This window comes from Thamnophis elegans, chromosome 2 (assembly GCF_009769535.1).
Source record: "Thamnophis elegans isolate rThaEle1 chromosome 2, rThaEle1.pri, whole genome shotgun sequence".
NCBI lineage: Eukaryota > Metazoa > Chordata > Lepidosauria > Squamata > Colubridae > Thamnophis > Thamnophis elegans.
This window is the reverse complement of record NC_045542.1, coordinates 83,581,034-83,596,996: the sequence shown is the minus strand read 5'-3', so window position 1 is coordinate 83,596,996 and position 15,963 is coordinate 83,581,034. Positions and strand designations below refer to the sequence as shown.

The window sequence follows — 15,963 nt, the reverse complement described above, 5'->3', positions numbered from 1 at the left end:
AGAAATATAGTCAACAATCTGTGAATCTGTTTATGGCCAAACAATTACCATCATGATTTAGGAATAGCAGCTATTAGAAAATGCCCTCAAAATTCCTATTGTCCTTTTGCTTTATTTTTTATTTGAAAGTGGTTGGGACAAACCTTGATATTAACCAAAAGAGAACTTAAGAACTAATAAAGAAGTAGATTAAAAGGAGGAGAGTAGTATCACAGTTAAGCCATTAAGGACAAGGGGCATTACAGTTAACAGTACCAACTGACCTTTGTTGATTTCAAAAGAGCTAAGCAGCATTGGACTTGTAGTAGGATGAGAGATTGCAAGGAAATAGCAGAGTTTTAGACTACATTATCAAAAACCTACCCTAGACGAAGCAATGACAAATCACTTCTGAACTGCTGCCAAGCAAATTATACTGATATACTGTATCCAGGATAATTACCTGGAGTCAAACTGTATTCAATATAGACAGTATCTAACCCTTCGAAAATTAATATTTAATATTAATTTAGAACAAGCAGTGAAATGGTAATGTATTGTGGCATTTTAAAAAGCTTGCAAATTCAAGAATGAAATGTTGAGAAGTCTCGCTACATTATATTCCCAGCCCAGACCATGACAAACGTCCTCCATACAAAACCATTCCAGGAACAATTTAGTGATTTGTGCATATACCTAATGTGTGAATGCAATCATTTTTAAACATAGCAATAATAAACATTTACCTTAAAAGTGCAGTTACCAGTGCAAACATTTTAATGTTAAAACGTACATGGATTAAGCATGTAGTATTTGAAAAACAGTGTGCCAAGTATATTATGTTTTAATGAATTAGGTTGCTCACCGAGATTGACACATCTTCAGTTCTTCTCTTGGCATTGGAATCAAATAAAACATTTCGTCCTCTTCTTTCACAGTCCTGGTACACAATCAGTCGGATCTGACTTGGATTAAACTCCGGCAAAGGCCAGCTTTAAAAAGATAGGGTAGGGAAGAAAAGAATTTCACATTAGTTGTGGCATTATTAAGTGCATTAACTAAATGTCTTTAGATATACTATCAAGAAGAGATTATGGTGATAGTGACAATCACAACAATTAATGAGCCAAACAGGATATCTCTTTTTGAACATTGGTGTAAATGTATCAAACTTTACCAGTAACTTTAACAGTAATATGACATCACTCTTGTTAATACACAGTGCAATGCTATTGCAAAATATGCATTAAAAGCAGAATTGTTATTAATAGAAAGAGCTATGGGGATAAAGAGCTTCAAAAAGGTTTCTTATTGGTTCTTCTTGCCTTGCATCTTTTATAATAAATACTTTCCCACAAAGATGTTTTATGATCATAGAATTCCCACAGCTAACCCATTTGTTTCATAATGATCAAGAGTGAACACATCTCACTGAACTACTTGTAAATCCCCTCTGAGAAAACAAAGAGACAAAAAACAGAGGTTCAGGCCAAAAAATGCCAACATAATTCCCTAACTACTTTAGAGGCAAGGTTGTCTGCCATCCCAAGGAGGAAGCATAATAGAAATGTATTGTGGCCTGAATCACAGAAAAAAGTAGCATAGAAACGAAAGGCGAGAATTCAATTTAATTCCTACCACCACCAAAGAGAAAAGAAATAACAAAACATGTCTGCTTTGCACTGTTGCTTTACCCAATAAAGAATTCCATAAATACAATACTGTATTACATTGTATTCAATGGTATTCAATACTAAAGGGAAGCCCATTCCACTCTAAGCCATGGCTAAAGCCATTGAAATAAATAATGGAAAAATTATGCTAGAGACCAAAGAATGACCACTCCCAATTTCCCAACTCCAACCACAATGTCAGATCCCAAAATATCCTGTAAATCGTGAAATACTATGCATGAAAATAATGGAATCACAGAATGAAAAAAATCATTTAATTCAGCCCATGCAGGAATTCACTCCAGAGATGGTATTCAGCAGGTTCTGACCAGTTTTGGAGAACCGATAGCGGAAATTTTGAGTAGTTTGGAGAACTGGTAAACATCACCTCTGACTGGCCCCGCCTCCATCTATTCTCTGCCTCCCGAGTCCCAGCTGATCGGGAGGAAATGGGGATTTTGCAGTAACTTTCCCTGGAGGGGGAAGGGAATGGAGATTTTACAGCCCTGATGGAGAACCTATGGCATGTGTGCCAGGGGTGGCACACAGAGTCCTCTCTGTGTGCTATCGTCAGCTGGTCTTCTGGTTTCCCGTGCATGCATGCGCACTGGCCAGCTGGTCTTTGCATGTGCTGGAGGGCTGGAAACCCAAAGATCAGCTAGTGTGCAAAGACCAGCTGGCCAGCGCACATGCGCACTCTGTAAACCAGCTGACCAGTTGGCCTGTGTGTTCATGTGCACTGACCAGCTGGTCTTCGGATTTCCGGTGCTCCGGTGTGCGCATGCACTTGGTGCCAAAAAGGTTCATCATCACTGTTTTACAGTATCCTTCCCCTGCCACCAAGCCAAGCCCACCGAGCCTCACCACGTCCACCAAGCCACACCACAGAACTGGTAGTAAAATATTTTGAATCCCACCACTGATTCACTCCTATATTATCCCCTGAGAGATATACATCTAGTCTGTATAAGCACCTGCAGTAAAGGTGAGCCTTTTGCTTTCCAAGGCAGTCTGTTCCATTTTAAACAGATCTTATTGTTAGAATGTTTTTCCTGTTACCTAACCAAAATCTACTTTGGGGCAACTTAACACCATTAATTCAAGTTCTAACTTCTAGAATGATTCTGAACAACTCTGCCCTATGTTCTCCCAGTTATCTGAAGACATGTCATGCCTCTTTCCAATTTTCTTTTCTCCTGGTTCAGAATATTCAATGTTTCTAACCAATCCTGGCAAGCTTTTTCTTCGTTTTTCCTTCCTGATTCTTAATCATCTTGGTCATCTTTGGACACACTGTAGTTTGTCTGTGCATTTCCTATGTTCTAGCTCTGATTAGTGCAGAATGAGAGAAATGATGATTTCTCTTGATCTTTCTTTACTTTCTTTACCTCTAATTTCCTTGCCCAATAGCAGGATTAGATTTGGCATAGGGAGAGAAGCTGACAAAATAAAATTCTAGTTCAAAAATAGGCTGGGGAGAGGAATCACCATATTTCCCAGAATGCATCTCCGCAGAAGAAACAATTGGGCAACATCATATATTAATAACAGATCATAAATATTAGTAACCTTTCCATTCTGAGCTCCCTGCCTCTATCCTGAACCAAAGCACATCATGTGGAGTCCATCCTGTTCTTTCCAGAAGACACATACATACCAACAAAGGCAGACATAAAGAAATCTCATTACTGATGCAATATGGCACAAACAGAGGTGTTTTTTATGGCCAGTGCCAGTTGTGAGGTTGGAAAGAATTCCAGCAGCCATGTTCCTCAAGCCTTCCCTCCCTTGTTACTTACATCATTTGTTTTAGGAAGCCACCTCTGATGCTCTCCTACCCACTCTAGATTAGAATGTGGACTCAACTGACCAGCTTTTGGACACTGACCTTTAGACACTGTCTAAAAACCTCTTCAGAGGCGAATGAACCGAACAGAGAATTCTGCTGATTTATCAGCATATGTTATTCCAACTACAGTGAATTGGGTTACTTCTCCAGCTATGTTCATGATATTTTAACTACCTCTGGGCTGGAATAAATTTATTCCAGCAGACTATTATTGGCATTACACAATATGACTCTTATTTCGCCTATAAACATTCTTTGGCAGCTGCAGCATCATCCCAGGAATCCAAAGAAAAAGGAAGTGGCAAATCCAGAGGAAGACATTCAGGAAGATCAACAAGGATACAAAAGAGCCAGACAACGGGATTCTCACAGCTGTCCTAGAAGCATGTCTGCAGACATGTGAATGTGCCTAACATAAAAGCAATTATTTCATCAAATGCAATATTACACTTCACCAAGAGATAGGATCTCCTCCAAATTTTGAATGCAACTGAAGAAATGTTTAGGGCTTTTTTCATATATATATAAGTGAATTATGAGTTGTGCTTTAAAAGCTTATATTTAATTCCACATTTGTAAAACTTTATTATCTCCAAGCTTTAATCTGAAAATTCAAAAGGGAAAAGCCAAAAATGGACAGTATTTTGATAAGGATTGGGGATAGGCATTATTTCTAAATATCTCCCATTATTAAATTGTAAATGTAGAATAAATTAATAACCATTATGTATCATCCAGTTAGAAAAAAATATCTGAATAAGGATTTTTGATCAAATCTACATAAGAACCAGATTAAAATGTATACGCTGGTTCCAAATCCTCACTTAAAATGAAAATGGATTTTAAATGGCAGCAAACAAATCTGGCTGGGAACACAGTAGACATATTGCAAATAAGAGGAAGAGCAATTCCAATGTATTGTTCCCTCTTATTTCATTTTATTGGTTCATACAACATAAAACATATAATAAGACTAAAGTATTATATAAAGCAGGGGTCGGCAACCTGTGGCTCTGAAGCTGCATGTGGCTCTTTCATCCCTCTACTGCAGCTCCGTCTCCAGTCAGTTCCACAGTTGATAGGGATTTTGGTTAGGACAGGTAGAGGAAAAAGGGCGCCATGCTAGGATGATACTCTATGGTAGGGGGGGGGGAGGAACTGGACTTCCAATCAGCAGAGGAAAAAGGATGCCGTGCTAGGAGGAAACCCTATGGTGGGGGAACTGGACTTCTGGTCAGCTCCAGAATTGAATGGGGGGCTTCCGGTTAGGACCTTTGTGGCTCTTTGAGTGTTTAAGGTTGCTGATCCCTGATATAGACAATTGAGAATAATGTAGCTATACTAAACTATTTAAAATATTGTTATCTGTCTATCTTTATATTCCAAATGGCTAAGAGTTTTTTTCTCACAACAATCCTGAGAGATGGCTTGGTTGAGGACAGCAACTAGATCAAATAGAATTTAACAGCTAAGCAAAATTGGCATGCGGATCTCCAATTTTTATTTCCTATCATTCTCCATACTGAAGTGGCCTATATAGATTTTTCAGTTCATATAGGATGATGTTGATGCCCTATCAAAAAAAATTAACAACTGATTTGCTAACAAGGGGAATTTACAAGTTATGGTAAAATGTGTCTTTTGGTACTCTGAACTGTTAAAAGATTCTGGTTTTTTTTTTAAAGAAAATATTGAATACTTTTAACTTAGATCATACAAATTACATCCCCAATTCCTTACTGAGATCATTAGTTCCAGGGGTGGGTTGCTGCTGGCGTTACTGCCGGTTTGGTGCGTGCGTGCGCAATTTCCCATAAATAGGTCTGTGCATGCGCAGAACACTAAAAAATGCCCCCCAAAAAACATGCCGCGGTGACCAGGGAACTGGTGTGGAGGCATGGCCATCCTGTGTCATTGTCAGTTCTGCGACCCAAGCCAACATTCTACTACCCGTTCGCCCGAATCGGTGCAAACTGATAGCAACCCACCTCTGATTAGCTCTTTTATTCCTTTCTATGTAGCATTTTCAATACAAGGTTTTTCAACTATAAAGACATCTGGGGTCTTTAGATACCATCTTCTTTAACAATAAAAGAAAAAAAAATCCCAATGGACCCAATTGTCCATAGTTTAGATCAGTGTTTTTCAAACTTGACAGCTTTAAGCTATGTGGACTTCAACTCCCAGCATGCTCTTTACATGTTAAAGTTACCAAGTTTAAAAAATGCTGGTTTATAGAAATATTTAATTATTACCATATTTTGGAGTATAAGATGCACCGGAGTATAAGACGCACCAAGGTTTTGAAGAGGCAATTTTTAAAAAAGAAGGTAGGTAGATAGAGGGATAGAGAGGGAGAGAGAAATACAGTAGGTAGGTAGGGAGAGAGAGAGAGTAGGTAGGTACATAGAGAGAGGGAAATAAAGTAGATAGGTAGGGGGAGAGAGAGTTAGTAGGTAGGTAGGTAGGTAGGTAGGTAGATGTTTCCAGGTGTATTTATCCATGTGCTGGAGAAGGAAATCGCTGACAACCTGCAGCACCTAAGACTTGTTTCTGCTGGCACAGCATTTGATCAATCTAATTCTCATCAATCACTCTAACTAAAGAGATTTCCGAAAGGGAAAAAAAAAGTTTTTGCACTCTGCAAACCTCTCAAAAACGGCCTGTTGTTTGCGAAAACGGGCCCGTTTTTTTTCCAAATAAAAGGCATGAATAGCCTTGGGGGAGCTTGCAGAGTGCTCGGGGGGGGGGGGGGCAAAAATGAGCAAAAATGGCCCATTTTTCACAAAAATGGGCCCGTTTTTTTGTCAAACAAATTGCATGCATAGTCTTATAGAAGCTTCTATAGTACTGCTGGGGGCTGGGAGGGCAAAAAACCAGCTCATTTTTTACTCATTTCTGCCCTCCCCAGCCCCTGGGAGTTCTCTGAAAGCCTCCATAAGGGTATGCACAGCCATTTTTGTGAAGGGGGAGGGACTTTGGGAGGCAAAAAATACTGTATTCGATGTATAAGAGGCACCCAGATTTTCAGCCTCTTTTTTGAGGAAAAAAGGTGCATTTTATACTCCGAAAAATACAGTAACTATTCTAAATCCTGTCTTGTTGGCATTTGTTTATAAACCTGAAAAATATGCCATTTCCTATTTGTATTTACCACACCAAAATATTAATTTACAATTATTTCAACAATGATCTCCACACCTATTCTTCATCATGTGCCTATTGTTCCTGTTCTACGGAAGGAAAAGAGCAAACAGGTGTATCTTAATTTTACAACTCCTTTAATCCAACTAAGTTTCTCAACTAAAAGTAAATATGCCCTCCAGTCAAGCTTGACTCATGCAATATTTTTGGCAGCCTTACGGAAATGGTTTGTCACTGTCTTCTTCTGGGATGTATTTTCCCCTTCCCAGTCTAGCTAAGAGGTTGGTGATTCTCCATCCAAGTACTAATCAAATCCCATTTATTCCCAGATTAGTCAAGGTCAGCTGGGTGCTAAATGGGCAGCTGATGAATTCTGTCTACAAGATAAATGTTTTTAAATAATTTTAGAATATTTGCTACGGGAAGTATCCTCAAACCAGATTTAAGGCTTTCAAAAGGAAATCTAATAGTATCATAATGCATAATTACAGTGGCTTTGATCTAGAAAGTTACAGCAACCAAGACTATTTGTTCCAACAGAATATTAACTAAAGTTATGAAAACTGCCTGGCAATGAATCACTGGTCCAAACTATTTTTAAGGACATCTACGCAAATGTTATTTTTAGTTTACGCCAGCTTATCTGTACTGCATGCCTTTCATGTTAGCACCTTTTTAGAACACTGATAGGAACATTTATGCCAGAACAGGTTCCTAGTCCATTTCATATGGTACCTTGGCTTTTTCCAGCAATGCTCACTGCTGAACACAATTGAAAGGATATGCACTACAACTCATTCAGCTACAATACATCCTAATAGAGAGAGCAACCTTTTGCTAAGTAGAAGTAATCTAATTACACTTTGTTGCATGTATCATTCATTTTTACGATGCTGATTATGTACGAGTAATACGGCAAGGTTTAGGATTGTGAATTTGGATTTAGAATACAGTAGATTTTAAAAATATCCGTTCCATAGCACGTGAATGCGCATTTTAATTCGAGGTGTCACATTTGTGATTGGTAATATATGCAGAGGGTTTGTGGCAAAAGAGTAGACTGAAAATAGGCGTATGAATCAACATTAGAATACAGACATTGTAGCACCTTGAAAATCTGTCCTTTCTTTGAGTAATAGCTGAAATGTAATTTGAAATCCACAGGTGGTTGGTAAGAAAGCAGAGGGCAGAAGAATTACCCTTACAACACACACACACACACATATGATAATAATGTCAGTGGCCTTTAACCCAAATGAGTGCAATCCAAAAATTCACCATTAATCACAAGCAATTTGGCTAGTGAAAGAATAAACTGCTTAAATTTCTTGTTGTGAAAAGTGATTTAATGTATGCGGCTTTAATGATAAAATTCATAACTGGCAGCATGGAGAACACGGGTTAATAGAAAAGCAGTCATCAGATTTAAAAACAAAACAATATAATTGGGAGAAAGTACTCACAACCTCTAGGTTAATTTTATTAGCACAATATGCTTGGCATATTAGGCTCAATAAGCATAATACAATGATGAAGGATGCTGCATATTGAAAACTCCTCACTTAACTCTAGCTTCTGCTTCTATGACAACTTACAATCTGTTTTTTAAATGATTTTTCATGTCTGAGGCTCAGCATACTTTTAAAATAAATATTTTATATTGGGTATTTATATCAACACTGGATTCAGGTAGAGTCTGTATAATACTATATAATACTACTGAATTTTAAATCTACTCAAGTAAGTCATTGTTGGTTGGTGATGAAAGATTGTCCTACAGGCCCCTTACTTGTGGAGTACCACAAGTTTCTATTCGCTCTCTCCTCCTTTTCAATATCCACATGAAATCAGTGGCAAGATTGTCTGCCGCTTCGGTATCAATTTGATACCATGCTGATATTAATTATATCTTTCAATTCTAGACCAGAGAAGTGAGACTACTGTGGTAACTTCTGTCCCAATGCCTGAAAGCTGTGTGGGTCTGACATAGGAAGGAGCCATCTCCGAACTCAATCCAACCCCAATTGAGTGTTTTGTGGGTATTTGGATTGCCCGGATCTTGGGATATACAAACTATGACCTTGGATTGAGTTGCACTTCCTCATTCAAAGATGGTGCGCAGTTTGGGAGTTTTTGTATTGTAACAGCTCTTGCTCAAATGGAAGCTATGGCCAGGAAGGCTTTTGCCCAGCTTCAGTTATGCACTTTCCTAGATTGAGACAGTCACTGATGCCTTGGTCACCTCACAGCTTAACTACTATAACATGCTGTACATAAGACTGTCCTTAAAGACCACCCAGAAGCTTCATATAGTCCAGAATGCAATGGTGAAGGCAGTGATGGGCAAGGCTCTAAATGCCTATGCAACACCTGTGCCTTGCTATCTGTACTTGTTGCCAGTTTATTTCTAGGTGTGATTCAAGATGTTGGTCGTTACCTGTAAAACCCTATATGGTAGGTCTTGATTACTTAAGATATTGCCTGTCTCCCATAATATCTACTCAACTGGTTTATTCTGGCAGATTGGTGCAATTTGGGATCCATCAATTAAGCAATACCATCTGTCCAGGGATCGGCAACCTTAAATACTCAAAAAGTCACAAAGGTCCTAACTGGAAGTCCGCTGTTCAATTCTGGAGCAGACCGGAAGTCCGGTTCCCCCACCACAGAGTCTCCTCCTAGCATGATTTTTTTTTCCTCTGCCGACCGGAAGTCCGGTTCCCCCCACCATAGAGTCCTAACACGGTGTCCTCTAGCACAGGAGAGGGATGAAAGAGCCACATGGGGATCCAGAGACACAGGTTGCTGACCTCTGGTATACATCCTGTCTGGAAGTGTGCTTTCTCTTAGCAGTGCCTGCCCTCTGGAATGAGCCTCACCCATATCAAAATTTGAACATCTCCCACCCTTTAACACCATTTTTTGCCCAAGCTTTGGGAGAGCCATCCAGTACCCCTTTCTCCTTCTCTGTTCCCTTCTGTTTGTTATCTGTGTTATTTACCATTGTTGTTCTTTTGCATTGTTTTTGTATTTTTTGCATTTCTTTTTTGTTTCCAAATGTTTTAATAATTGAAAACTGCTCAGAGTGGCTGGGAGTCATGCCACTTGTGGAATATAAATTTAATAAATAAACATCAGACAACTGAATTTCATTTACTCAACAACTACTTTAGCTGTACCTGCTTAACTCAAAAACCTTTTATTTGTTTTACATAGAATACAGATATTTTGCCATACCTCATCCAACAGCCTTCTAAAAAGAAATAATTAAACATATTTTAAACTGTCTCTAAATGTTTATATGCCTTAATGCTCAATATTCTCAGCCTGATTTCCCCCTCTTATTGTTTCCACAATTTTCTATCAATTGTTAGGTCTTTCTTCTCCAATTTTTTCCCTTTGGGTTTTTCTTTTCAGCCTCTAAGTAAGGGTATACAAAATATTTCAATTTTGAAACAGCTGTTCTGGATTTGTAATGGGTTGTTCCAACCATCCCAGAAACATTTCAAAACAAGTATTTGATCTGAATTCAAAAGAGGTCTCAAACACTCCCCAAAATAGTTGGAACAACTTGAGCTACAAGAGCTTGTGCCCAAAACACTTCAAACTCAAAGCGTTTCACACACATCTAGCTACTATCCAGGGACCTATTCAAATTCCATCTCTGCTTGCCTTCTAGATTCAAGCTCTCCAGCTTGCTCTCCCATTTTCCTTTTTTTTTTAAAAAAGCAACATAACAGCATCCTTTAAGGTAGATTATATAGATTCTGATAGATTCTTTTCTTGTTCAACTACTGTGGCAGAAAACGTATTAACATGATAATGGGGATTAATCCAGCTCAAGTTAAGCTTTTTAAAAAATTATGTTCAAGGGAAAAGTTAGCCACGTGCTTAAATGCATCGCCCCATAATTCAAAAATGTTTAATTTTCAAAAGAACATGCCCTATAAATCTGTGTAACATATGAGGACTTACAAGGTATCCACTTTATCTTTCACAATTCTAAAAGCTTTAATGCATGCACGAACACTTTTACCAGTTAATTATTTTAGGGAATAGTCCTTGCTGTGTAAGCAGTCTGACCTAAACAGGAATCAGCCCTCAGGATTAAAATCTCTTATAAGAACAATTAAAAGAAAAAAAAGAAGCTACTTAGAAGTCAGTCCAAAGGGTTTTACTTCTGAATAAGGATTGTGCTACTGGTGTTAATTATTATAACACAAGATTTTTTTTAATAAAAAAGCAGATTAATAAACATAGCTCAAATACCACAGTATTTTAATCATACCTGGAAAGCATCTCTGTCCCTCAAACGGGTTCCACTTTTCAGAATTTCTGCAACTCTTGTTATTATGATCTACCAAATCAGGTTAATAATAGAAATGATCCATTCATCCAGAACCACAAGACTGTCAGGTGACAGCTTGAGAAGTCTGAATTTAACGAAAACACAAGCCGTTTCCACGCTGTAGCACAAAAAGAAAAAGAGGCAACCCCACAGATACAGAAGGAAGCTTCTCTCGGAGTCAGGATTCCCCCAAAGAAGAGAGAGAGGAAAAAGTCAGCGGCAGGGATTCCTGAGAGAGAAAAGCCGGAAAGCCCTGAAGAAAAATCTGGCCATTCACAGGCAGATGCTGCTCTGTATTTTCACGATGGACAGCCTGCCTTTCCATCCTGTGGGTTGCTTCAGAACGTGGGTTACAGCAACCACGGTTGTAGTGTACCCCTGTAGTGTACCCCTCCTTTGTCTCCTCCTGGGAAGTCTGACTGCAGAAGCCCAATCTCACTCATCAGCAGGCTAAGTGCCCCTCGGCAGCCAAGGCTGACCGCAAAGGTCCATTTAATCTCTTCTCCTCCTTTAGGGAAACCAAGACAGGCAGAGCCTCGTGATAAGGCTCCTTGCCGGCGGGGCGGTGTTTGTGTGTGTGTGTGTGACAATCCTGCGCCTCTCCAGTCTGGGGTAGGTCAGAAAGGCAGAGTGAGTGGTGGGAGGAAGGCAACAAAGCAGCCCCCCCCTTCCTCTCTACTCATTTCCTACATTCTTGGAAGCTGCAAGATGCCGGGGACCAACCCCCCTCGCTGACAAGCTCAGCCTGGGAGTGGAAAAGCCACCCTAACAGCCATCACATGACCCAGAGCTGTCAGTAGATGCTACCTGGATCTGCAATGAGGCCGCCAGCCAATCCCAGCTCCGCCTTGCTTGCATACATGCATGTATATTTCAGCAGGAAAATAAAGCGATTACTGTTTAACCATGCAGGGCCCTCATCTGAGTGCCTGATTTATTATTTAGCACAAGCCAGGGCATTAAGCTTCCCATGATGCTTTTTTTCTCACCCTGCTTGCTCATCAGGGAAGAACTCCAGTAAGTATTAACTTAAAGAAGATATTGTTTTCTCCCTCTCCCCTTCCTCCCCCCTCTCCTTCTTTCCCTCTCTCCTTCCCTCCCTCCCTTTCCTTCTCCCCTCTTCTTCCCTCCCTACACACACACACCCTGAAAGCTTCTTCTCCAAGCTCGGATCTTCTGTAAGAACAAAGCAGGCACTGTTGGCTCTGTAAAGGTTCCTTAATGTTTCCAGCAAAAAGGCCCCAGTTTCAAAGACTTCTGCACACCAATGAGTTCCTAGCTGTAAACAAGGTTTTACAACCGCTCTTTGGGGCAGCACAGGCTATGGTGAAAGCAAACCATCAAAGGCACTCATAATCCTCTGTGAGAGTGTTCCTACTTCAGTGTGGGATAGTGATAAGGTTCTTGACTAAACCAGGCTGGACCAGATTCCCTCCCCCCCTTGATCACAAAAGCTCTCTGCCTGTGACTATGACTCAAACTGTCTCTCAACCCAGCTCAATGCTACCTCACAAGGTTGTTTCCAGGAAAATTTACAAGAATGAATGCTATGTACACACCCTTGGGTTCCTGACAGTAAGGCAGGGTAGAAAATAAATAAAATAAACTACAAAATAAACTAAACCCTACAAAATAAACAGACTCAATGTGAAACTCTACTCAAAAGCAGGTCCAACTGAGTTGAATGGGGCTTACTCCTGAGTAAGAATGTGCAGTCCTGCAGCCCCTCAATATTTCCCAAATGATTTTCATATAATTTTATTTGTATTTTAAATCCAAAGGACAATTCTAAGTAAAAAAGATGAATGAAAATAAAATGCAAGGGTTTTAAATGGGTCTGTACATTTGAAGCCACTTAAAAAAAATCATTAAAAGATTACACGCTATATTATTTTTATTAGAAATTGTGAATTCAGACTAATTTCAACAAATATTAAAATAAACAACATCAACTTCAGAGCATCATTAATCTTGTTTCTTGTGTAAATTCAATTATTTGACACCAAGTAACATTTTCATCATGTTTTCCTTTGGAAAATTTCTGAATTTTCTATGAGAAGCCTTTCTTAATTTTCTACAATGTATTTAATTTATACAACATATATTGTATACAACCAGTGTTTTTCTCAATAGAAAGTCAGTATAGCTGGATTAGATCATAAGCAGAATTCTGACATTGACAGATTCCACTTAAATAATTTCCTAAATCATACCATGAATTCCATGGAAGAACATCACACACTACACACACACACACACATACACACACACAAGCACATGTAGACACGTAGTAGTTTTTTCCCAAGCATTAACTACTGTACTCATATGCCAATACTCTTTTTCAGCAAGATATGGCCATGCTGCTGTCCAGTTTTGTTATTAAGATTGACTGTTGACCCCAACAGGTACAGACTGATTTTGGGGTTCAGAATCTAAAATCTTGATTTTCTGATTTTAAAGTTTTAGAAATGTTTAAAATTGCTTTTCTTTTATTCTACCTGCTGTATTTTTTGTGGATGTGTATGAAAGAGAGAAAAAGGCAGAGGTTGAGAAAGAAATGTAACAATTTTCTCTAAGCATGCACAGAGAAATAGCTCACTTCATAAAGTTGATATTGGTTCTGATGAATACATTGAAGAATTATGTTTGAAAGGAAAGTCAGCTTCTTTGTTTATTCAAATACCCCTAAACCAGGGGTGTCAAACTCAATTTCATTAAGGGCTGCACCAGTGTTGTTTGGGGGGGAGGGGGAAGGTGAGCATGGCCATGATGGGCATGGCCAGTGGTGGGTTTCAAAATTTGTTAGAACCTATTCTGTAGGTGTGGCCTGTTTTGTGGGAGTGGCTTGGCGGTCATGAGACTGAGTGGGCGTGGCCAAGTTGGAAAATGTGATGAAACTCACTTAATGCTGTAGCTTAGCAACCAAAATTTTGGGCTCAATTGTGATCATAAGTTATCTTTCTCTTTCTTTCTTTCTTTCTTCTTTCTTTCTTTCTTTCTTCTTCTTTCTTTCTTTCTTTCTTTTGTGTCTCTCTCTCTTTCTTCCTTCCTTTCTCTCCTCTCTCCTTCCTTCTTGTTCTCCAACTTTTCCTTCCTTTTCTTCTTTTTCTTCCTTCCTTTTCTTGTCTCTCTCACTCCAACTTTCTTTCGTTCCTTCCTTTATTTTTCTTCCTTTCTTCCTTGTTTCTCTCCCCACTTTCTTCTTTCCTTCCTTCTTTGTCTCTCTCTCCAACTTTCTTTCTTCTCTTCATTCTTCTCTCTCTCTCTCTCCTCTCTCTCTCTCTCTCTCTCTCCTCTCACACACACACACACACAAACCATTTCCCTATGTCTGCCGCTGACAGCTCTCAAAGAGAAGGAAGTGTAAGGACTCCTGCCTTGGGAAGGGGTTGGACTAGATTATCTCCATGTTCCCTTGCATCCCTCTATGTTCTCTGTCCTATTTAGTCACAAATAGCCCCATTAACTTTGAAGTTGGTCGCAAACTCCACTCATCCCGGGTGCACCCTGGTCCCACCCACAGATGCGAGCTGTGGGGCAGGGGAAAGGGGAGAGTCTGTGGCTCCATGTCTCTCAAACTCTTCCCTGCTTCAGTTCTGCGCATCCAGCACAACTGACTGCTCCACCTCTCCCAGGGCTTTGCCTTTCTCTGGCAGGCAGGCAGGGGCTGCGCCGGGGTCATTGCCCTGGAGCTGCGGGCGAAGGAGCGGCCGGTGCCCGGGTCAGCCAAGATTGGGGGGACTTGGCTCCCCCATGCCCCGACTCTGGGTGCCAAACAATTGGTTCTGCCCCCATGGGCTTCAGGCACTAAAGAAGCCAGGCAAGATTGCACAGGCGCTCGCTGCCCTGCCTGGCTCCCATGACGGAGGGTGAGAGAGAAGCCCTGGCTGGAATGAGATCCAGTGTGGTCCCCGGCCCTTCGCCAGAGGATCCTGGGACAGGGAGGGACCCTCCTCCAACCACGCTGTTTTGGGGGGCGCAGAGCCCTGGGGGAACCTGGCGGAACAGGCAAGTCCCTATGCTTCTTCCACAGCCAAGGAAGGGCCTGTGCTTCTTCTTTTTGACAGCCGCCTCGTTTCCAATTGTGTGTGTGTGTGGGGGGGGGAAATCCATGCAGAGGAAGGAAAAACATGGATTCCTCTCCTCTACCCCAATTGGAAACCAGATGGCTGTCAAGAGAAGGGAGCACACCCCGCGTGGCTTCTTCCAACAGCCGAAGAAGGAACAGGAGGTGAGTTCAGCTATTGGAAAAGCCACGTGGCATGCGCACACTTCTCTTTGACAGCCATCTCATTTCCAGTTGGGGGGGTAATCCATGCAGAGGGAGAAAAACTGGATTATTCCCCCCCCATTGAAAACCAGGCGGCTTTCAAATAGAAGGAGTGCATGCCACATGGACTTCTCCCAAATCTCCATTCTGGCAAAGGAAGTCGGGGTGGGCCAAACCTGGTGTGGTTTTTTTCCCCGTTTGTAACCCCCCCCCGATTTGGTTGTGAGCTGCCCTGAGTCCCTCTGGGAAAAGGGCAGCATAGAAATACAATAAAATCGAAATGGACAGGAGGGGCTAGCAAGTGAGCGGCGACTGGCAGGCGTGGGGAGCAAGCAAGGGAGCAGGCCAGGGGAGGGAACATTCCGGTATGGGGCCTCCGGAAGAATGGGTACGTGAAGACACACTAAATTTCACGAATGGGTACAGGCGTATCAGTGCGTACTGGCTGAAAATCACCCTGGGCGTGGCCAGCTCGACATCACTTATGTCAGGGACACCGCTGGTGGCTCGGGTGGGGCTGGGAGGTTCACTTTTGCTAGTTTGATTTGCTAGCATCTGCCAGTGAAAATGGAGCTCAGGGGCTCAGTGCGAGCCCCGGGCTCCATTTTGGCTGTGACAGCATCCTGCAGCCCTCTGCCAGCGAAAAGGGCCACTGTGCGCAGCCCTCCCGATCTCCATTTTTTCTGGCAGAGGCACTGTG

General features: G+C 41.0%; 1 protein-coding gene across 1 annotated transcript in view; it reads right to left on the bottom strand.

Moving 5' to 3' along the window:
• The window catches only part of FNIP1 (folliculin interacting protein 1), a 106,649-nt gene that overhangs the window by 54,946 nt on the left and 35,740 nt on the right, over nucleotides 1–15,963 (bottom strand). The window contains 1 exon segment of the mRNA XM_032212379.1: nucleotides 845–971. Within this exon segment, the coding sequence (XP_032068270.1) occupies nucleotides 845–971 (127 nt within the window).